The sequence below is a fragment of the Salmo trutta genome, chromosome 18 (assembly GCF_901001165.1).
Source record: "Salmo trutta chromosome 18, fSalTru1.1, whole genome shotgun sequence".
NCBI classification, from domain to species: Eukaryota; Metazoa; Chordata; class Actinopteri; order Salmoniformes; family Salmonidae; genus Salmo; species Salmo trutta.
This window is the reverse complement of record NC_042974.1, coordinates 12,366,987-12,390,303: the sequence shown is the minus strand read 5'-3', so window position 1 is coordinate 12,390,303 and position 23,317 is coordinate 12,366,987. Positions and strand designations below refer to the sequence as shown.

Here is a 23,317-nt window from a genome sequence, read left to right as displayed (position 1 = left end):
TCAGAATTTCTGAAATAAATCATTATATCAAAACCATTAATGTACAACCTGTCCCATTTTCTTTGTAACAAAGTTCTGTATGTCAATCCCCCAAAAATCTACTATAACTACAGGTAAAAAAAAAAAAACACAGAAATCCCAATTATAGTCAATTTTCAGCTTGAATCTTTGCAAAACATGTTTCACAGGATAAATTATATGTAACATTTTAAATGAAACTTCCTTTACCTTGTTACTGACAATATTTGTTAGGAATTTTCCTAGCTTTCCCCCATTGTATATCACCATAGATATTTGACCCAAAACATCTTGCTGAGGGAAATGTAGTATCACAAACAATATTTCTAATCTGTTTATTAATTACTACGTTTATCTTTGAGGATGTTAATATTGCCAATGAATATATTTTCATTTAAAATATATGTTACTTACATCAACCACAGAGGAATTTAAAAGAAATATAATCCCCTTTGGAATCGCATCAAAAACTATTTTTTATTTTACTAGGCAAGTCAGATAAGAACAAAATCATATTTTCAATGACGGCCTAGGAACAGTGGGTTAACTGCCTTGTTCAGGGGCAGAACGACAGATTTGTACCTTGTCAGCTCGGGGATTCGATCTTGCAACCTTCCAGTTACTAGTCCAATGCTCTAACCACTAGGCTACCTGCACCCAAATTGCATATTCTTTTGGGGTTATTGGAATTCTAAAATGAGCAAGAAATTCCCCATATGAGAGTTGATATCCATCCTCATTCAGTAACTGACCAACCAAAATAATTGTATTCTTAAACCAGTAATGAAAAAAAAAAAGACTTATTTTTAAATCGCATATCTTTGTTGTTCCATAGAAAGTATTTTTATAGGCTAACATCCAAGATAAACAGCCTTCCCTGTAGCTCAGTTGGTAGAGCATGGTGTTTGCAACACCAGGGTTGTGGGTTCGATTCCCACGGGGGGCCAGCACAGAAAAAAAAAATAAGTATGAAATGTATGCATTCACTACTGTAAGTCACTCTGGATAAGAGTGTCTGCTAAATGACTAACATGTAAATGTATAAAGGTGCCTGCTTATGGAATTTGGCCAATTTTACTGGGATTTTATCAACATCAAAATTCCATCGAAGCAGAAATTCTAAACCACCAACAGAGTCAAATAAATACTTAGGGAAGAGATTCCAAATACTGTTCTGGTTCTACAAACACTCCCTGGGCCTTTTCCTCGTAGATATACTAACTGCATTTGCAGTGATGATAGCTCCAGTAATTCCTTATAGTTCGATCAGTTTTTTTGTTGTATAATCACTTATTCCCTTTATGATGTTATATTCTTTCTCTCGCGGCACGAGCAATTTCTTTCCCCATTGAAATAGCCAACACCCTTATATCACATTTCATTAGTTCCCAGTAAGTTCCAAATGTATTCATAACACACGCAAGGTTCCAATATTTATCAATAATTCCTTCTTAAATACTTAATTGTCTAGTAAAGTCTTGTTAAATTTCCAGTAACCTTTACTAACTTTTTTTGTTGACAAACCAAGCATATTTATCTTTATTGAAATCCCTTTGTGGTCTGTTAAAAATCTTTGGTTCAATTGAGACTGTATCAACTTTGTCAGCCATATCTTCACATATCAGCCAGAAATCAATTCCGGATTGTATAGATATCTTTGGTACTCCATGTAAACATAATCTTATGTCTCCAAATTTCTAGAACACCTAACCTTAGACATATATTCCTTATCTCACAATCAGAATTGCTATCCTTAGGAGGCCATCTATCTAGATGATCATGTAATACTGTATTACAATCTCCACCCCACATTACTTTGGCTAATGGAAAATTATACCTAATTTTACTTCTTTTGCTCTTAATGTATCTAAATAAATAGTTACTTGACTTGATATTGGTAGCATAAGTATTCACAACAATGAATTGAATGTGGTTGACATCTACCAACAGCATAATCCATCTCCCGCACGATGTTGTCCTGTAATTGGCTCAGTGATGGTTCGCTTCTCAGCCTTTTTGGCAGTTGCTCCTTGGTTGGTGTATTCGGATATGAATCACATTCACCCCGCTTTTCTACACTGCAAGCATATGAATAGGTTTCTGCAATTCCTCTTTCTCCTTGGACATCTCAACATCCATTATCTCAGCAACAGTTTTGTTATGTCCTGACTCCATGCTGCTAGCTATATGAAGATGTTAGCTAGCTAATGTTAGCTAAACACGCTGAAACTTTCATAGCTAGCTTGTTGGTTGGAAATCGTCAAAAAAAATCAATTTCAATGGCTTGATTAATTACAAAACAATTCAAAATAGCTGCATTGTATGGCTAAATCTTTTTTCTTTTTTGCAACTACAGCCTAAAATGTATAAACTTTGTAAGAAAACCCCAAAATTGTTCCTCAGCTAGAAATGCTACGACCTCTCATGCCCCTATCTTGAGCGCCCCCTCATGACGAGTAAACACTTGCAGCGCGAGGAAGTAATGATTTTTAAATGGACCGCCCTTGGTCGGAAATCCGTCACTCGTTCATCCCGCGATGATTGTGTTTTCAGCCACCGGTAATTTGAGGGTGCTTTATATGCGCTACAGTCAATTATGATTGCATTTCTACTTACATTAAATATACAATTATTAATATACGCCTACTGTATGATAGCTAGCAAATTAATTAGCTAAATAACGTTCGACTAAAAACGAGTGCTGAGGGGCTTACGTTGCAAACTTCCCTTGCGTGGCTAATAATTTGGACGGCCTTTAATGGTGACTGGGATATCCCCAAGGGCATAAGGCGAGGGTAAGTGGACGAGGGTGTGTCTTTAAAGTGTTTGGACCGTAGACATTCTGTTTTTTTCTGTTACATATTACGCAGCGCACTGTCTCCATCACTCACACAGAGGCCATAAAGTGAATAGACCTTCTCACTGGATGGGCTCTGAGTGACACCTGGCGGTTCTAGCTTGTATGAACCCCCCAACACATAAATAATCAAAACATTTAAAACGATATAAATATATACAAAAATAACTCATAAATATCAAAAAGAAGTAACAAAGACAAATGGAAACAAATTGTAGTATAAAAATACAAATAAGATAATCAAATTATTATCCTATTGCTAACAGAAAACACAGATAAAACTAAATTGCACACAAATAGAGTAACACACTTATAGAGAAAAGAACCTGATTATTACACTATTGCACTTTTTTTTTTCAAACACAAACTAAATTGCACAACTGCCATCTAAACCCTAAACCTTTCTTGCCTTCCTTGATGCAAAGTCATCAATTCCATCATCATAAGAAATCTACCTAGCAATTGCATGGTTAATACTGATGACAGCAAGGCCACTAAGACGTTCCTGTGACCTGGTGGACCTCAGGTAGGATTTGATGAGCTTCAGCTCTGAATAGCTCCTCTGCTTCAGCTTCGGTCACTGGAAGAGTAAGACAAATTCTGAGAGCAGTCCACAAATTTGGATATATTTCTGAGAGCTCCCTTTCGTGTATAAATTACTGCAGCTCACGCAGGGTCATGGTTTTTGATGGCAAGTCAGGCAAGTTCTTCAGTTCCTGTGCAAGCTCTCTGCCATCCAAGTCTGAGTGTTCTTTATAGTGCAGTGTCATAATAAGGGCCTCACATTGTTCTGTCAACTCCTCATTCGAGAGACTTTGGAAGGTTGACAGCACTCCAAACTTCTCTCTCACATTTTCCAATGTGGAAAATCTTTCCTGTAGGGCTGAGGTGGCAGCATCAACAACGACATTGAAAAATGTCACCTCCAGCTTCTTCAGTGCATCACTCAAATGCTCATCAAATGATTTGTATGAAAAGTGGCGCTTTGTGGACCTCAGCCTTTTTTGTTGTAGAACTTCCTCTACATTCATACCCTCGCAAATATCCTTGACTGACGTTTGTGCAGTCATAAAGCCTGTTGCCATGTAGTTGCTGAGACCTCTGTCTTTCTGAGAAGACTGACTGCAACATCCACATGCATACTGGGAGACTGCATCAGCTTGCTCACATGTTGGATCTGGCTCAAGATGTCATACCACACCACTGTACAGATGCTGAAGCGGTATGATCCCACCTCTGACAAGGACTGGGCCTCAGTCTTTATCACAGGGTCTTTGGTTTGATCCCTCACCTCAATCAGTGCCTCTCTCACCGCTGCTGCCTGCTACCTCAGTGGCTCGACACTCTTATCTTTACTCTCCCACCCTGTCTCAGTCCACATCTTCAAAGGGATGTCCATGTGTTTTTTCAGGATGGTCCATCGCTGTGTGGAGGCTGAGAACAAGGTATATAGTTTGTGTAAGATGTCAAAGTAAAGTGTGGCATCGACAGAACTTTTAGCAGTATCAGCCACAACCAGGTTCAATGTGTGAGCCCCACATGACACAAATAGAGCTCTTGGATTCATTTCCAGGAGTCTGGCTTGGACACCTTTGTTTTTGCCTCTCATGTTGGCCCCATTATCATAAGATTGTCCTCTGAATTTTTACCTCCTCTAATCTTTTGAGAATCAGGGATGCCAAATGTTGACCTGTGGACTCTACCTCCAAAACCCCCATAAAATGTTCCTTTGTGGGGCTCCTCCTACAGTGACACAATTTTAATCACAACTGACAACTGTTCAGTGTGGCTGACATTTGAGGTGCAATCTAGAATGATAGAGAATCATTTTTGCCAGCTTGATGTCACTCACTATTATTGAAATGACCTTGCTGCTCAACAAATCAATGAGTTCATTCTGTATTTGGTGGCCAAGGTAGCTGGTGGTGTGACTCCCTTTTTGGACACGGTTAAGGTGCTCTTTCATGACTGATCAGATTGTGCCATCAGTTCAAACTCTGAGGATATTTCCATTTGATGGAGAGGACAGTGTTTCTGTGTGTCCCCTTAGTGCCAGATTTCTAATTGCCAGAGACTGCAGACTAGCAGTCAGACGTGTCAACACCTCTCTCCATCTTATCCTCTCAGCCTCCATAAGTGCCATCTCATGCTTATCAATTGTTTCCCCTTTTTTGATCCTCATTGCCAGTTCTTTCATTGTTTTCATGCAGTTTTGGTGTTCTGGACTGCTGTCGTGTGGTCAGCAAAGAACTTGCATGTTTCCAGTCTGTCAGTCCTGAGTTTGCTAAATACATTTTCTTCTTAGAAGAGAATTTGCAGCAGAAGAGGCTGTTGTTTCTTTCAGAATACACCAACCAACTTCTAGGGATTTTTTTTTCATCACTCACCAAGGTCTTCCTGAAATACTGGTGGTGGCAACTTCTTCCATCACTCTCATTCCTTGGGAAAACAAAGTCAGGTGGTACCTCACTTGGTCCTCTGCAAACTAGTTGTGTCCGAATTCTGTCAGTCAGAACTGAATGCCAGTCAGCAGGGTCTGTAGACAGTGGTTTATCCTCAGCAGCAGGGTCTGTAGACAGTGGTTCATCCTCAGCAGCAGGATTTGGTGGGGATGCTGTTACAGGCATTTCTAATGGAGAGCATATGGGCATTAGTTTAAATGTTATTCACAGCATTTATAGCGGTGGAACATCAAATCAAAGTTTATTTGTCACGTGCGCCGAATACAACAGGTGTAGACCTTACAGTGAAATGCTTACTTACAGGCTCTAACCAATAGTGCAAAAAAGGTGTTAGGTGAACAATAGGTAAGTAAAGAAATAAAACAACAGTAAAAAGACAGGCAATATACAGTAGTGAGGCTATAAAAGTAGTGAGGCTACATACAGACACCGGTTAGTCAGGCTGATTGAGGTACTATGTACATGTAGATATGGTTAATGTGACTATGCATATATGATGAACAGAGAGTAGCAGTAGCGTAAAAGGGGGGTTGGCGGGTGGTGGGTGGCGGGACACAATGCAGATAGCCCGGTTAGCCAATGTGCGGGAGCACTGGTTGGTCGGCCCAATTGAGGTAGTATGTACATGAATGTATAGTTAAAGTGACTATGCATATAAGATAAACAGAGAGTAGCAGCAGCGTAAAAAGAGGGTTTGGGGGGAGGGGGGCACACAATTTAAATAGTCCGGGTAGCCATTTGATTACCTGTTCAGGAGTCTTTTTATCCTAGACTTGGCACTCCGGTACCGCTTGCCATGCGGTAGTAGAGAGAACAGTCTATGATTGGGGTGGCTGGGGTCTTTGACAATTTTTAGGGCCTTTCTCTGACACCGCCTGGTGTAGAGGTCCTGGATGGCAGGCAGCTTAGCCCCAGTGATTTACTGGGCCGTACGCACTACCCTCTGTAGTGCCTTGCGGTCAGAGGCCGAGCAATTGCCGTACCAGGCAGTGATGCAACAAGTCAGGATTGTCGTGTCTTTGGCTATGCCGGATTAAGTGATATAACATGCTATTCTATAAAATCATCTCTCTGTAATTAATATTACCTGGTTAAGCTAATCAGATAAATGAAATTAACTAGAAAGTCAGGGCACCATGAAATAATGTTTTATAGAGCTGTTATCTTCCGAATAAACTCTTAAAGACCTAGTTATCTTTTACATCAGTAGAAGTCAATATTTAATCGTCACTTTATTCACTCATCTGAAAGTTGTTGGTTATCTTCACGAACCCTGGCTAACAAGTTAAATCAGCAATACAAAATTTGGTTTAATTAATTATTTACTAAATAATCACACAGAATTACATCTACACAGAATGTATCATACATTGATTACAAATTATGTCATAAAGGAAAACGTCCCTAGCTGACGGAACAGATATGACGGCTGGTTACACAAAGAAAGGGAGTTGGGTTTTGAATGAAAGTGCGGGAAGACAGAGACACAAAATCTTTTTGTTCCTCAATCGGTCCGTAGGCAGCTATGCTATCGTAAATACAATATCTTATGCATTCTAAATAACCGCCCATTTGAAAAAGGAAAATGCAATAAATATTTACTCTGAGCTGCGCTTCGGTAGATTGGTCGTAGATAGAAGGCCGGGTTGTCCAGCATGTATCTCTGTCCTCTGAAGAATGTCTCTGGTGGTAAACTGGATATGTTGTAGTATCGTTGTGTGTGTTAGACTGGGTACGTCGTGCGTCCTTTCCTAGCCCACGTTTACAGCGGCTGCTGCTAACTCAACGGCTAGGAGGTATCACTTCTGGGGTGAATAGGAGTTCCAAGTTCATACCAAGTTGCCATACTTTTAAGCTCTTGCTATATTCTGGCTGGTATAGTCGAAATTCATCCTTTCGGCATGTCGATCGTCACCTTCACATTGAACAAGATGCTAATTTCGTTATTATTTAAGCCCTTTTAACGTAGGACCGTCGTCCTCACGTCCTCGTAACAGGAAGTTACATTTTCGTAAAGGGGCTTAGATAGGGTTGGTAGAGAGGGCCGTGTTTCATAGTTTTACAACCAATGTCTGTTCACATGGGCGGGGCCACTGAGTTGAGCATAGTTCACTCATGAAAACCAATTCTCTTATTTAGAAGCTAAAATTACATTTAATCTTTTCACAAATAGTTTAATATTTAAACATTTAAATTGCACAACAATTCCATGTGAATCTGATAACTAGAATGTGTAGACTTTCCCAGATACAGTTTATGTCATCCTGTCATCAGTAATAATGTCTCAGATGACAACCGAACTGACATCATATTCATTAAGTACCAACGCATATTTTCAACTGGTTCCATTACCGAAATATGGTTGCGTTTCCCACCTTTTGATGTTCCCAGACTCTCTATGTTAACAAAGGGATTTTCAATAGTCACATCAGTAGAGTAGGGAGAGGAAAAAGGGGAAAGGTATTTATGGGGGTCATAAACCTCCCCCCAACAGGCCAACGTCATGACAGGATGCTCTCGATGTTGCAGCTGTAGAACCTTTTTAGGATTTCAGGAACCTTGCCAAATCTTTTTAGTTTCCTGAGGGGGAATAGGCTTTGTCGTGCCCTCTTCACGACTGTCTTGGCGTGTTTGGACCATTCTAGTTTGTTATTGATGTGGTTCTCCTTTTCCTGTAGTCCACAATCATCTCCTTACTCTTGGTTACGTTGAGGGATAGGTTGTTATTCTGGCACCACCTGGCCAGGTCTCTGACCTCCTCCCTATAGGCTGTCTCGTTGTTGTCGGTGATCAGGCCTACCACTGTTGTGTCGTCTGCAAACTTAATGATGGTGTTGGAGTCGTGCCAGGCCATGCAGTCGTGGGTGAACAGGGAGTACAGGAGGGGACTGAGCACACACCCCTGGGGAGCTCCAGTGTTGAGGATCAGCGTGGCAGATGTGTTGCTACCTACCCTCACCATCTGGGGGCGGCCTGTCAGGAAGTCCAGGATCCAGTTGCAGAGGGAGGTGTTTAGTCCCAGGATCATTAGCTTAGTGATGAGCTTTGAGGGGACTATGGTGTTGAATGCTGAGCTGTAGTCAATGAATAGCATTCTCACAAGTGTTCCTTTTGTCCAGGTGGGAAAGGGCAGTGTGGAGTGCAATAGATTGCATCATCTGTGGATCTGTTTGGGCGGTATGCAAATTGGAGTGGGTCTAGGGTTTCTGGGATAATGGTGTTGTGAGCCATTACCAACCTTTCAAAGCACTTCATGGCTACGGACGTGAGTGCTACGGGTCTGTAGTCATTTAGGCAGGTTGCCTTTGTGTTCTTGGGCACAGGGACTATGGTGGTCTGCTTGAAACATGTTGGTATTACAGACTCAATCAGGGACATGTTGAAAATGTCAGTGAAGACACCTGCCAGTTGGTCAGCACATGCCCAGAGCACACGTCCTGGTAATCCGTCTGGCCCCACAGCCTTGTGTATGTTGACCTGTTTAAAGGTCTTACTCACGTCGGCTACGGAGAGCGTGATCACACAGTCGTCCGGAACAGCTGATGCTCTCATCCATGCCTCAGTGTTGCTTGCCTCGAAGCGAGCATAGAAGTGATTTAGCTCGTCCGGTAGGCTCATGTCACTGGGCAGCTCGCGGCTGTGCATCCCTTTGTAGTCTGTAATAGTTTGCAAGCCCTGCCACATAAGACGAGCATCGGAGCCTGTGTAGTATGATTCAATCTTAGCCCTGTATTGACGCTTTGCCTGTTTGATGGTTCGTCGCAGGGCATAGCAGGATTTCTTGTAAGCTTCCGGGTTAGAGTCCTGCACCTTGAAAGCGGCAGCTCTACCCTTTTGCTCAGTGCAAATGTTGCCTGTAATCCATGGCTTCTGGTTGGGGTATGTACGTACAGTCACAGTGGGGACGACGTCCTCGATGCACTTATTGATAAAGCCAGTGACTGATATGGTGTACTCCTCAATGCCATCGGAAGAATCCCGGAACATGTTCCAGTCTGTGATAGCAAAACAGTCCTGTAGTTTAGCATCTGCTTCATCTGACCACTTTTTTATAGGCCGAGTCAATGGTGCTTCATGCTTTAATTTTTGCGTGTAAGTACCTTGTAAGCTAACATAGCTAGGTAACCCTCCTGCCATGTAGCTAGCTACAGTTACCCATAGCTGGCTAGCTAGTTTTATAGTTTGGTAATTTATTCCAATACATTTCAGAATTGCCAAAAATGTTTATGAATCTAGCAACTTTTTATAGGCTCCTCACTACGAGACTAAGCCAAGGAGGAGAAAAACGCAAAAGATAAAAGGTATGCAGCTATGTCATCTCTTTATGAGTATAATATTATGCATGTAATGAAATAGGCTAACAAATAAGTGTTATACTAGCCTATGTAGCTATGTTGCTTGCTATGCTATTACACACAGAGCGACAATATTCCGTTTTCTGTCCAACTAGCTTACTTAACATTGGATATCATTTCACAGTTTCGTCATGATAATGTGTGCAGCCTGCAGCAAAACCATTACAACCTAACTAGCACATGATTGATTTGGTTAACTTTCATTGAGGTTTTCTGTGATTGTATTGACTAGGTCCTGAGCTCCGTAAGGGGAATTTCCAATGCTGTAGGCTAACTTAAAAGACATCTATATTATGCTGATATTTTGTATCTTTTGTGATATATTGAGTCTTTTGGGGTGTCTTATGACTAGTATTAGCCAAGGAGGTTGTATGGTTAATTTGGTTCCTATTCTGAAAGTTTGATAAATTGTGCATAATGACATGTATATTTAAACGTGCAACAAATGTATTTGGGGTGTCAGACTCATATACTGTATTTCAATGCAAATTCAGGGGCACTTCTGAAATATTTTGGAGCACCCTCTGGCACTGGTCAGGATGAGGAGCCATCTAACTCCTCAGCCACACAGGCCTCTTCAGAAATGATCTTGTAGCCTTAGGATGAGGAGCCATCTAACTCCTCAGCCACACAGGCCTCTTCAGAAATGATCTTGTAGCCTTAGGATGAGGAGCCATCTAACTCCTCAGCCACACAGGCCTCTTCAGAAATGATCTTGTAGCCTTAGGATGAGGAGCCATCTAACTCCTCAGCCACACAGGCCTCTTCAGAAATGATCTTGTAGCCTTAGGATGAGGAGCCATCTAACTCCTCAGCCACACAGGCCTCTTCAGAAATGATCTTGTAGCCTTAGGATGAGGAGCCATCTAACTCCTCAGCCACACAGGTGTCTTCACAAATGTTGTCTGAGGATGAAGACCCATTTGCTTCCAGTTCTCCCCAGCAGGACTCTTCAGGTGTGTTTGTGAGCATGCATATGTTGGTGTGTGTGGGTACACGCACGTGATTATGTGTGCATCCCTGCATAACATAAGCAAAATAAATCATTTCCCTTTTGCAAAGATTTAAGTTTCCATATTGTAGGTAACAATGATGATTGTATTATTACTGGGTATGTATGTGGGGTCTAGATTTTGCTCACCTGAAGTAGAGTATATTGTGATAAATTGCAGGCCACACTACTTGCCTAGAGAGTTTTCAGCTATACTTTTCGTGGCTGTTTATTTACCACCACAAACAGATGCTGGCACTAAGACCGCACTCAGTCAGGGGTATAAGGAAATAAGCAAACAGGAAACCACTCACCCAGAGGCGGCGCTCCTAGTGGCCGGAGACTTTAATGCAGGGAAACTTAAATCAGTTCTACCAAAATGTCCATCAACATGTTAAATGTGCAACCAGAGGGAAAACATTTTCTAGATCACCTGTACTCCACACGCAGAGACGCGTACAAAGCTCTCCCTCGCACTCCATTTGGTAAATCCGACCAGGTTTGAATCCTAAGCAACCTTCCTACACATAGTTTGAAGTACAATACCAACATAACTACTGTAGTAGGTCAAAGCTGTGTGCTGGAAAACCTTGGTAGAGCATGGGTGGAACAGGTTTTGTGGTGCTCATGTGAATTTCCTTTTTCGGATTCAGACTGATGCCTATTCTCACTTAAAACATTATTTTTTATTCGAATAATAAAGATCAGTTAGTGTTACAGTAGTACAACTAAAAGGTTGTAGTTTGTAGAAGCGTGATGGCTACATCTAGCGTAATAAAGTAATAGTGCCCCAGAGAGACCTTTAAGAAATATGTTTTTCTTTTGAATAAATTACCCATGTTGCCATCGTCTCTAAGGGTTATTGACAAGCAAATGTCCTACAAGATAGGCTATTAAACTATAATTTTATGTTCTCATGATAAGCTGCAGACCACACTACCTACCGAGAGAGTTTTCATCTATATTCTTTGTAGCTGTTTAAATACCACCACAGACAGAGGCTGGCACTAAGATAGCGTTGAATGAGCTGTATTCCGCCATAAGCAAACAAGAAAACACTCAGCCAGAGCCGGCCCTCCTAGTAGCCGGGGACTTTAATGCAGGGAAACTTAAATCAGTTTTACCAAATTTCTATCAGCATGTTAACTGTCCAACCAGAGGGAAAAGAACTCTGGACCACCTATACTCCACACACAGAGATGCATATGTCAGGGGTTCACCTTGGGGTCATGATAGGGGCTGTACCAAATGTTTGATGTATTATAATAATTGATTATGCTTATGTTGTATTAATAGAAGGGGAGGGGTTATAAGACCCCTCCCTCCTTACATTTATAGGGTCCTAGACTACAGATTAACAATATATATATTCATTCTAAAAGTTTAATATTGTTCCACAGTCTTTTCTAATCTCTGCCTCCTATAAATAAACTGTCTGAGAAATGTGTGACTGAGACAGAACTCTGCAGGGGACTGTAAGAGATAAGAGACTAGTCAGACATTCCACTATAAATCAACTTGGACATTTACTGCTGAGCTTTTAGATAACACTAAAACTCTTGTTTTATATAGCTGTGTAGGCATGATTTTGGTTTCACGAGTAGAAGGTAATGACGTAGGCAGTGACATCACTAAGATATGACTGTAGGAATCATAAACCAATTCAGACCCTTTTCTATTTTGCAGTTGTCAACTTCTGTCTGCAAATGCATTAATAAAGGTTTTTGAATGATTTAATTAAAGACAGTCTGAATGCTAATTTCACCAATGAGCCAATGATTGACAAGGAACAAGGAACGAACCCCAACACATGCAAAGCTCTCTCTCGCACTCCATTTGGCAAATCTGACCATAATTCCATCCTCCTGATTCCTGCTTACAAGCAAAAATTAAAGCAGGAAGCACCAGTGACTCGGTCAATAAAAAAGTGGTCAGATGAAGCAGACGCTAAGCTACAGGACTGTTTTGCTAGCACAGACTGGAATATGTTCCGGGATACCTCCAATGGCACTGAGGAGTACGCCACATCTGTCTTTGGCTTCATCAATAACAGCATCGATGACGTCGTCCCCACAGTGACCGTACATACATACACCAACCAGAAGCCATGGATTACAGGCAGCATCCGCACTGAGCAAAAGGTTAGAGCTGCTGCTTTCAAGGAGCGGGACTCTAACCCGGAAGCTGATAAGAAATCCCGCTATGCCCTCCGACGAACCATCAAACAGGCAAAGCGTCAATACAGGACTAAGATCGAGTCGTACTACACCGGCTCTGTGCTTGTCAGATGTGGCAGGGCCTGCAAATCATTACAGACTACAAAGGGAAGCACAGCCGAGAGCTGCCCAGTGACACGAGCCTACCAGACGAGCTAAACTACCTCTATGCTCGCTTCGAGGCAAATAACACTGAAACATGCATGAGATCACCAGCTGTACCGGAAGACTGTGTGATCACGCTCTCTGCAGCCGATGTGATTAAGACCTTTAGACAGGACAACATTCACATGGCCGCAGGGCCAGACGGATTACCAGGACATGTACTGCAAGCATGCGCTGACCAACTAGCAAGTGTCTTCACTGACATTTTCAACCTCTCTCTGTCCGAGTCTGTAATACCAACATGTTTTAAGCAGACCACCATAGTGCCTGTGCCCAAGAACACTATGGTAACCTGCCTAAATGACTACCGACCCGTAGCACTCACGTCTGTAGCCATTAAGTGCTTTGAAAGGCTGGTCATCGCTCATATCAACACCATCTTCCTAGAAACCCTAGACCCACTCCAATTTGCATACCGCCCCAACAGATCCACAGATGATGCAGTCGATATTGCGCTCCACACTGCCCTTTCCCACCTGGACAAAAGGAACACCTATGTGAGAATGCTATTCATTAACTACAGCTCAGCGTTCAACACCATAGTGCCCACGAAGCTCATCAATAAGCTAAGGACCCTGGGACTAAACACCTCCCTCTGCAACTGGATCCTGGACTTCCTGACGGGCCGCCCCAGATGGTAAGGGTAGGTAAAAACAGATCTGCCACGCTGATCCTCAACACAGAGGCCCCTCAGCGGTGCGTGCTCATCCCCCTCCTGTACTCCCTGTTCACTCATGACTACACGGCCAGGCACAACTCCAACACCATCATTAAATTTACCCGATGACACAACAGAGTAGCCTAGTGGTTAGAGCATTGGGCTAGTAACTGAAAGGTTGCAAGTTCGAATCCCCAAGCTGACAAGGTACAAATGTCATTCTGCCCCTGAACAAGTCAGTTAACCCACTGTTCCTAGGCCATCATTGAAAATAAGAATTTGTTCTTAACTGACTTGCCTAGTTAAATAAAGGTAAAATAAAATAAAAACAGTGATAGGCCTGATCACCAATAACAACGAGACAGCCTATAGGGAGGAGGTCAGAGAACTGGCTGATGCCAGGACAACAACCTCTCCCACAATGTGATCAAGGCAAAGGAGATGATTGTGGACTTCAGGAAAAAGAGGACCGAGCACACCCCCATTCTCATAGACGGGGCTGCAGTGGAGCAGGTTGAGAGCTTCAAGTTCCTTGGTGTCCACATCACCAACAAACTAACATGGTCCAAGCACACCATGACAGTTGAAGCGGGCACGACAAAACCTATTCCCCCTCAGGAGACTGAAAAGATTTGGCATGGGTCCTCAGATCCTCAAAAGGTTCTACAGCTGCACCATCGAGAGCATCCTGACTGGTTGCATCACTGCCTGGTATGGCAACTGCTCGGCCTCCGACCGCAAGGTACTACAGAGGGTAGTGCGAACAGCCCAGTACATCACTGGGGCCAAGCTTCCTGCCATCCAGGACCTCTATACCAGGCGGTGTCAGAGGAAAGCCCTAAAAATTGTCAAAGACTCCAGCCACCGTAGTCATAGACTTTTCTCTCTGCTACCACACGGCAAGCGGTACCGGAGCACCAAGTCTAGGTCCAAGAGGCTTCAAAACAGCTTCTACCCCCAAGCCATAAGGCTCCTGAACGTCTAGTCAAATGGCTACCAAGACTATTTGCATTCCCCCCGGCACCCCCGGCACCCCCTGTATATATTGTTATTTTTACTGCTGCTCTTTAATTACTTGTTACTTTTATCTCTTATTCTTATCCGTATTTTTTGAAACTACACGGTTGGTTCGGGGCTCGTAAGTAAGCCTTTCACTTCAAGGTCTACACCTGTTGTATTCGGCGCATGTGACTAATACAATTTGATTTATTATTATATTGTAGGCCTTTCTCAACCTTATACAAATGTTGCGTTAATAAATGTATTTGGCACACGCACCATTGTATCCAAAATCAAATAAGGTCGACTTACCTCTTAATAGTGTTTTTGGACACGCGCAGCTACTGTGGCTGCTATGTTGCAACACGCTGTGTTAGGGGCCATCACTAGTTACCACAGCCACAAAAGACTAAACCCCGACCATTTCTACAATATATCTTCTTAAAATCCCATTCGAAACATACCTTAACCGCTAACCTTAACCTCACTGCTAACCTTATGCCTAATCCTAACTTTTAATTAATACAATTAAAATATATATTACTTTTTGGCTGTGGTAACTAGTGACAAGAGAAGCCCGTGTGGTTTCCTGGAGAGTGAGAATAAATATAATGCATGGAGTCAGATTCCATGGAGTCTATCGGCTGGAGAATGACGTGTTTTACATGTCTACATTGACCTCAGGCTCGGAGCTAGATTGTTTATTCTGAAATACTACTATATTCATCCCAACAATATTTGTACTTATAGGCCTATAACGTAAAAATAAATGGCCTAAAACACAATCGGCCATAATTATTTTGCAGCCACAGTGCCAACCGCTTGCTCCGTCAAAGTCGTTCCAGAAGGTAGTCCCATGGCCACAGTTTCCCAGTTTCCAAGAACGAATATGGGCAATACATACTCGAATAAAGACAGCTCAGTAGGAAGATAGGCATGTAATTTTTCGATGAATGCAGGTGTTTCATTATGAGAATGATCAGGTTGCATCAATATAAAACAGGTTGAAAACCCTGGAACTGCTGTAAATAAACGCTTCGTCTCATCTCCACTTTGACGTTCGGTTTAACATCAATGGCCTGGGAGTGAACGATAAGAGAATAGGGATGCTGTGCCCGTGAACTGGACCATCGCACTTATTTTAAAATTGCTAATTTTGTCATCTTTCATCATGGACGAAATACTAAGTAAGCTACAAAAGGACGCATCTGGAAATAAGTACAAAGCAATTCGGAATGCGTGCCTCTTCGCCTGTGGTGAGTAGCCTATAATAACAGGCTGCCACAGACACCAGCCAATGTTGCACCTGTCATAGATTCGAAAACTGACCAAAGATGGGCTAAAGATGACAAATATTCTGTGTTTCAGGCTTCCTGAAAAGCCCTCGTGTAATAGTTTGGCCATTCATATGGTCAACTATTTTAGTATGCCTGCGGCTGACTTTCCGGAAATATTCTTATCAGGCTACTGGAGAGTGGAAAACGAACGTAGCATTATGTGCCATGGCAATTTGACAGCACCCAGATCAGTGCAATTATTAAAGCATTCTGTCCCCTACTTTGCGACATTACTTGTGGGCACTTCTGTTGTCCCGAATGCAATTGACAGGTGGGCAATAGCTGTTGCGTCAATCATAATGTTTATGAATGACAGATGGGCAATAGCTGTTGCGTCAATCATAATGTTTATGAATGACAGATGGGCAATAGCTGTTGCGTCAATCATAATGTTTATGAATGACAGGTGGGCAATAGCTGCTGCAACAATCATAATGTTTATGAATATTGTTGTATGAGATAATAATATATATAATGCACTTTCCATGACCCCTGGGCACATTCTTTAGGCCCTACACAGAGCCATATTATTGACCCCACTGGGCACATTCTTTAGGCCCTACACAGAGCCATATTATTGACCCCTGAGCACATTGTTTAGGCCCTACACAGAGCCATATTATTGACCCCACTGGGCACATTGTTTAAGCCCTACACAGAGCCATATTATTGACTCCCACAGAATATGACAGGTAGGCCTATTCAATAATGGCACAGCAGTTTTCCCATTAGTACAGAGCACATTTGCATATTCACATTTGAATTTCAGGCCAAGCTCTATCACTGACAGCCACATTTTCTTTCATGCAACACCAAAATGGCAGGTTGTTGTGAAAGACATTACTGAGTACTGTAGTTGTCCACTCCACGGTGGAACCTGCTCGTTGCAAGGCTCCTGTCACCTCTGTGAGGAATTAGTGACACGATAGCACAGGGCTGCCTGGCAGACAGCTGCCCTCCTTCCTGCAGCTGAATACCAATGGACAGCAGGTACGCTGGTGCGAGATTAATGCAATATTGCACATAGGGCACAAGGATAAAGGAAAGGGCATGGAGAACTTATCCACTACCACACACATACTACGTTATTCATGCTGCCATTTCAATGTGAATATCATCCTATGGTGATGGCTTTTTATGAACTTCCTGTTTTTCTAGAAAACCTCGACCAAACTGACCTATGTTTCTGATACTGTACCACAACAAAGACAGAACCATATTGCTGTCCAGTCCTATGTTATTCTACAGACAGACGGAGAACCATGGGGCCAGTCCAGTCCTTTGTGATTTGCTGTCTTACCTGTAATCTGTTTCTTTTGTGTTGTAAATTATTACAGAAACACTTCAGAAACAAAATGGATCAGCCAAGGTTCCCCCATCTCGGCTCAGGTAAGTTAGTAAACATCATCAAGAGTGTATTTATGACTGACCGCCTTGATTCGGTCTTATGTAGCAAAATTTGAAATTGTGTTTTTTACATTGGATAAATACAGAGACACATGGCTACAAAATGGTATATCATACACTGCATTTTTGGAACATTGGGAAACTAATTCTGCTTTGAAAGTTGATACACTTTTGAGAAAATGGCCTTTGAATGTTTTGGTATCTACTGGAAAGCTCTCCTTTGTCTACACCAATTCAGCATTGTTCACACCCTCTTAAGCCAGCCCCAGCCATCTCTTTAAGAATTCACATGAGGTCATGTGCTAAACAGTGAGTAGTGTAGTAAAGATTAAGACTAAAAGTAGTAACCTACAATAAGGAAAAATTCAAGGTAATCCTCAAGGTAATGATTTTATAAATATTAGATGACGCTTACCCAGACACACTTGTCTAAATTGAAGGGTCATGAGAAAGAAATGCTATAACCCCCAGCCACGTCTAGCTAAGTGGATGGATCTCTATGGAAGGTGTAAATGGTACAGCCACGTCTAGCTAAGTGGATGGATCTCTATGGAAGGTGTAAATGGTACAGCCACGTCTAGCTAAGTGGATGGATCTCTATAGAAGGTGTAAATGGTACAGCCACGTCTAGCTAAGTGGATGGATCTCTATGGAAGGTGTAAATGGTACAGCCACGTCTAGCTAAGTGGATGGATCTCTATGGAAGGTGTAAATGGTACAGCCACGTCTAGCTAAGTGGATGGATCTCTATGGAAGGTGTAAATGGTACAGCCACGTCTAGCTAAGTGGATGGATCTCTATGGAAGGTGTAAATGGTACAGCCACGTCTAGCTAAGTGGATGGATCTCTATAGAAGGTGTAAATGGTACAGCCACGTCTAGCTAAGTGGATGGATCTCTATAGAAGGTGTAAATGGTACAGCCACGTCTAGCTAAGTGGATGGATCTCTATAGAAGGTGTAAATGGTACAGCCACGTCTAGCTAAGTGGATGGATCTCTATAGAAGGTGTAAATGGTACAACCAAATGGTTACTTGCATAGTAGCAATATCAGAAATAGTGTTAAAATAAAGAAAATAATATACAGTATGTACAAGAACAATATCAATAACGATATCAGTGATAGATTAGGTAGTTATATGTATACAATCAGGGGTAAAGTGGCTGAGCAGCAGGATAAAAAAATAGTAGCAAATCAAACTTTATTTTCCACATGCACCAAATACAACAAGTGTAGACTTTACAGTGAAATGCTTACTTATAAGCCCTTAACCAAAAGTGCAGTTCAAGAAGATGAAAATATTTACCAAGTAGGCTAAAATAAAAAGTAACACAATAACGAGGCTATATACAGGGGGCACCGGTACTGAGTCAGAGTGCAGGGGTACAGGCTAGTTGAGGCCAATCTGTATAGGTGGGGGCGAAGTGACTATGCATAGGTAACTAACAAACGAACAGCGCGTAGCAGCAGTGTACAGGGGGGTATCAATGTAAATTGTCAGGTGCCGATTTTTATGACTTGTACCGTGCGGTAGCAGAGAAAACAGTCTATAACTTGGGTGACTGGATTCCCTGACAAATATATTGGCTTTCCTCTGACACGGCCTATTATATAGGGCCTGGATGGCAGGAAGCTTGGCCCCAGTGATGTAATGGGCTTTTCGCACTACCCTCTAGCGCCTTACCGTCAGATGCTGAGCAGTTGTCATACCAGGCGGTGATGCAACCGGTCAGGATGCTCTTGATGGTGCCGCTGAAGAACCTTTTGTGGATCTGGGGACCCATGCCAAATCTTTTCAGTCTCCTGAGGGGGAAAAGGTTTTGCCGTGCCCTCTTTACGACTGTCTTGGTATGTTTGGACCATGATAGTTTGTTGGTGACACCAAGGAACTTAACTCTCGACTCGCTCCACTACAGCCCCGTCAATGTTAACGGGGGCCTGTTCGGCCCGCCTTTTCCTGTAGTCCATGATCAGCTCCTTTGTCTTTTTCACATAGAGGGAGAGGTTGTTGTCCTGGCACAACACTGCCAGTTCTCTGACCTCCTCCCTATAGGCTGTCTCATCATTGTCGGTGATCAGGCCTACCACTGTTGTGTCGTCAGCAAACTTAATGATAGGGTTGGAGTCGTGTTTGACCTCGCAGTCATGGGTGAACAGGGAGTACAGGAGGGGACTAAGTACACAACCCTGTGGTTCCCCAGTGTTAAGGATCAGCTTGGCAGACGTGTTGTTGCCTACTCTTGCCACCTGGGGGCGGCCCGTCAGGAAGTTCAGGATCCAGTTACAGAGGGAGGTGTTTAGTCACAGAGTCCTTAGCTTAGTGATGAGCTTCGTGGGCACTATGGTGTTGAACACTGAGCTGTAGTCAATGAACAGCATTCTCACATAGGTGTTCCTTTTGTCCAGGTGAGAAAGGGCAGTGTGGAGTGCGATTGAGATTGCGTCATCTGTGGATCTGTTGGTATGCTATGCAAGTTGGAGTGGGACGAGGGTGTCCGGGAGGATGCTGATGATGTGAGCCATGACCAGCCTTTCAAAGCACTTCATGGCTACCAACGTGAGTGCAACAGGGCGGTAATCATTTAGGCAGGTTACCTTCGCTTCCTTGGGCACAGGGACTATGGTGGTCTGCTTGAAACATGTTGGTATTACAGATTCGGTCAGGGAGAGGTTGGAAATGTCAGTGAAGACATTTGGCAGTTGGTCAGCGCATGCTCTGAGTACATGTCCTGGTAATCCGTCTGGTCCAGCGGCTTTGTGAATTTTGACCTGTTTTAAAGATTTTGTTCACATCGGCTGCCGAGAGCGTTATCACACAGTCATCCAGACCAGCTGGTGCTCGCGTGCATGCTTCAGCGTTACTTGCCTCGACGCGAGCATAAAATAATTTAGCTCGTTTAGTAAGCTCGCGTCAATGGGCAGCTCACATCTGGGTTTCCCTTTGTAGTCCGTAATAGTTTTCAAGCCCTGCCACATCTGACGAGCGTCAGAGCCGGTGTAGTAGGATTCAATCTTAATCTTGTGTTGATGTTTTGCTCGTTGGATTTTTCATCTGAGGGCATAGCAGGATTTCTTATAAGCGTCTGGATTAGTCTCCCGCTCCTTGAAAGCGGCAGCTCTAGCCTTTAGCTCAATGCGGATGTTGCCTGTAATCCATGGCTTCTGGTTGGGATATGTACGTACAGTCACTGTGGGGACGACGTGTCATCGATGCACTTATTGATGAAGCCGATGACTGTGGTGGTGTATTCCTCAATTCCATTGGATGAATCCCGGAACATATTTCAGTCTGTGCTAGCAAAAGTCTTATTGAACGAGTCACTGGTACTTCCTGCTTTAGTTTTTGCTTGTAAGCAGGAATAGAATTATGGTCTGATTTGCCAAATGGAGGGCAGGGAGAGCTTTGTCTGCATCTCTGTGTGTGGAGTAAAGGTGGTCTAGGATTTGTTTCCACCTGGTTGTATGCTGGTATAAATTTGGTAAAACTGATTTAAATTTGCCTGCATTAAAGTCCCCGGCCACTAAGAGCACCGCTTCCGGGTGAGCATTTTCTTCTTTGCTTATGGCCTTATAAAGTTGGTTGAGAGCGGTCTTAGTGCCAGCTTCACTTTGTGGTGGTGAATAGACGGCTACGAATAATACAGATGAGAACTCTCTTGGTAGATAGTGTGGTCGACCGCTTATCTTAAGGTACTCTACCTCAGGTGAGCAATACCTCGAGACTTCTTTAATATTAGACATCGTGCACCAGCTGTTATTGACAAAAAGACACACCCCCACCCCTCGTCTTACCAGAGGTAGTGTCTCTGTTCTGCCGATACATGGAAAATCCCACCAGCTCTATATTGTCTGTTTATTCGTTCAGCCACGTCTTGGTGAAACATAAGATGTTACAGTTTAATGTCCCGTTGGTAGGATAATCTCAATAGTAGGTCATACATTTCTTCCCAACGATTGCACGTTAGCAAGAAGACTGGAAGGCATTGGGAGTTTGCTCGCTCGCCTCCAGATTCTCAGAAGGATCCCCGATCTGCGTCCACTTTTTCGGCGTCTTTTCTTCACGCAAAAGGCGTGGATCTGGGCCTGTTCCAGTGAAAGCAGGATATCCTTCTTGTCAAACTCGTTAAAGGAAAAAGTTTCTTCCAGTCTGCGGTGAGTAATCGCTTTTCTGATGTCCAGAAGTTATTTTCGGTCATAATGTTGCGCCTACTGTCTCTTATGTACACAATAAGTAAAACAAATAACTTACACAAGTAAAACAATTTTTAAAAAATTGCACAATTGGATGGGAGAATGTAAAATGTCAGCCATGTTCTTCGGCGCCATCTACAGCAACGTATTGCGTGTGTTAGGAGAGAGTCATGTGAATAGAGGAACTGCAGATAGTGCTGATGACTGGTCCGTCCAAACCACGCATGAACAAGTGAATCTATATTCGGAGAGCCAGTTTCTGCCCTGCCCTTGACTTTGGTGCTGGGCATGTTATGTCCTTAGCCTCTTCGTCGCAAAACTCCCTGATCTTCTCAAAAATATATGTTTGTCTAGCTGTGTCCAGTCCAGGTGTTGCTTGTACAGACAGACCATCTATGGGAGGAAGGATGTCAGTGTTGCCTAGCAGCTAAAACTTGGTCCCGACTGAGTCCGAACGCTCCTTGTGACAACAACACCAGGCTCCAGAGCATCAACACTGTAAAACAGGAAATAACAAAAAAAATTGAAGACATTACAACCTTGCACAACATCAATTCACCTCCCAAGTTTAGATAAGAAGTATAACCTCATACAATGCAATGAAAATTATATTCACCTGAAGTGCTGGTACTGCTTGATCTGTGGTAGTGCCCTGAAGTACAGAGTCAGGTGTTGTTGCCAGCCATAGCTTTCCACCAGCACCATCCTTCAGTCCAACCAGCTGTGGGATGTTGACCCCTGTCACAGTGCTGTTCTTCACAACACCAGCAATCTCAGTGTTCACTCTGGTCTTTCTGAAGCGCTGCTTGATGAGGCCGAAGCACCAGTCAGGGGCAAAGTTGGTGTGGTCTGTGATCAGGAAGTGAAGGTCCAGACTGTGGTGGAGCCTCTGGAAAATACAGAAATAATGTGAGATCAATAAAAGTAGTCGCAATCATGTTGGAGGTCAATAAATAATCATGTGTTGTTTATGCTTTACATACCAAGTGTTGTCATCGATTCCTTGTAGAGACGCCACAACGCTGTTTTTGTCGCATGGGATGGCAGCAGCTTTCCACAAGTGTTTGTGCCCTGGTAATACTATTGCATTGTCCTTTGCGTAGTTGTTGATGAAGTTCACAACTCGCTGCAAGTCCTCATGCTTCAGGTGTAATCTGTGCTTGCTTGGGCCAGCTCTCTTTTTGATGGGAGTCATTAGACCGTTCTCCTTGTATGACTGGTGGAGGTCAGGTGAGTTTTACTGATGCTGAAAGACAAATTCCAGATACAAATATTTTAGCATTATTATACAATAGATAGCCATAATCACCTTCAGACACACCTGGCTAACTCGATGGGTCATGTAATCATTTGGCGAAGTGGAGGTTTTTTGCGTAGATATGCTAGCTAAACAACCATAATCCCAATCCATAGAGTACTAGCAATACAAACCGATTGTCATAGCTAGCTAAAGTTAACCAAATAGGTTCAATGTTAGCGAGCTAACATTAGGTTATAACTAGCAATGCGAAATGGCATTCTGAGATACACACAGATCATACACAATGTTAGCTAGAAAACCAGCCATCTAATGTCAGCTAGCTAGCTAACAGTAAGCTTTAACTTGCAATGAAAACAACTTTCTGAAAAAATTTGAAATGTATAATATCTGAAACTGTACC

General features: G+C 42.8%; 1 protein-coding gene across 6 annotated transcripts in view; it reads left to right on the top strand.

Annotated features, from left to right (window-relative positions):
* The first annotated feature begins 15,620 nt into the window (after positions 1–15,620).
* Positions 15,621–23,317, top strand: part of LOC115152836 (brefeldin A-inhibited guanine nucleotide-exchange protein 3-like) — a 46,366-nt gene continuing 38,669 nt past the window's right edge. For all 6 annotated transcript variants that reach the window (XM_029697699.1, XM_029697701.1, XM_029697703.1 and 3 more), the window contains exons 1-2: positions 15,621–15,977; positions 17,396–17,447. In XM_029697699.1, coding sequence (XP_029553559.1) covers positions 15,893–15,977; positions 17,396–17,447 — 137 coding nt within the window. In that variant the 5' untranslated portion in view covers positions 15,621–15,892. The remainder of the gene's footprint in view (positions 15,978–17,395; positions 17,448–23,317) is intronic.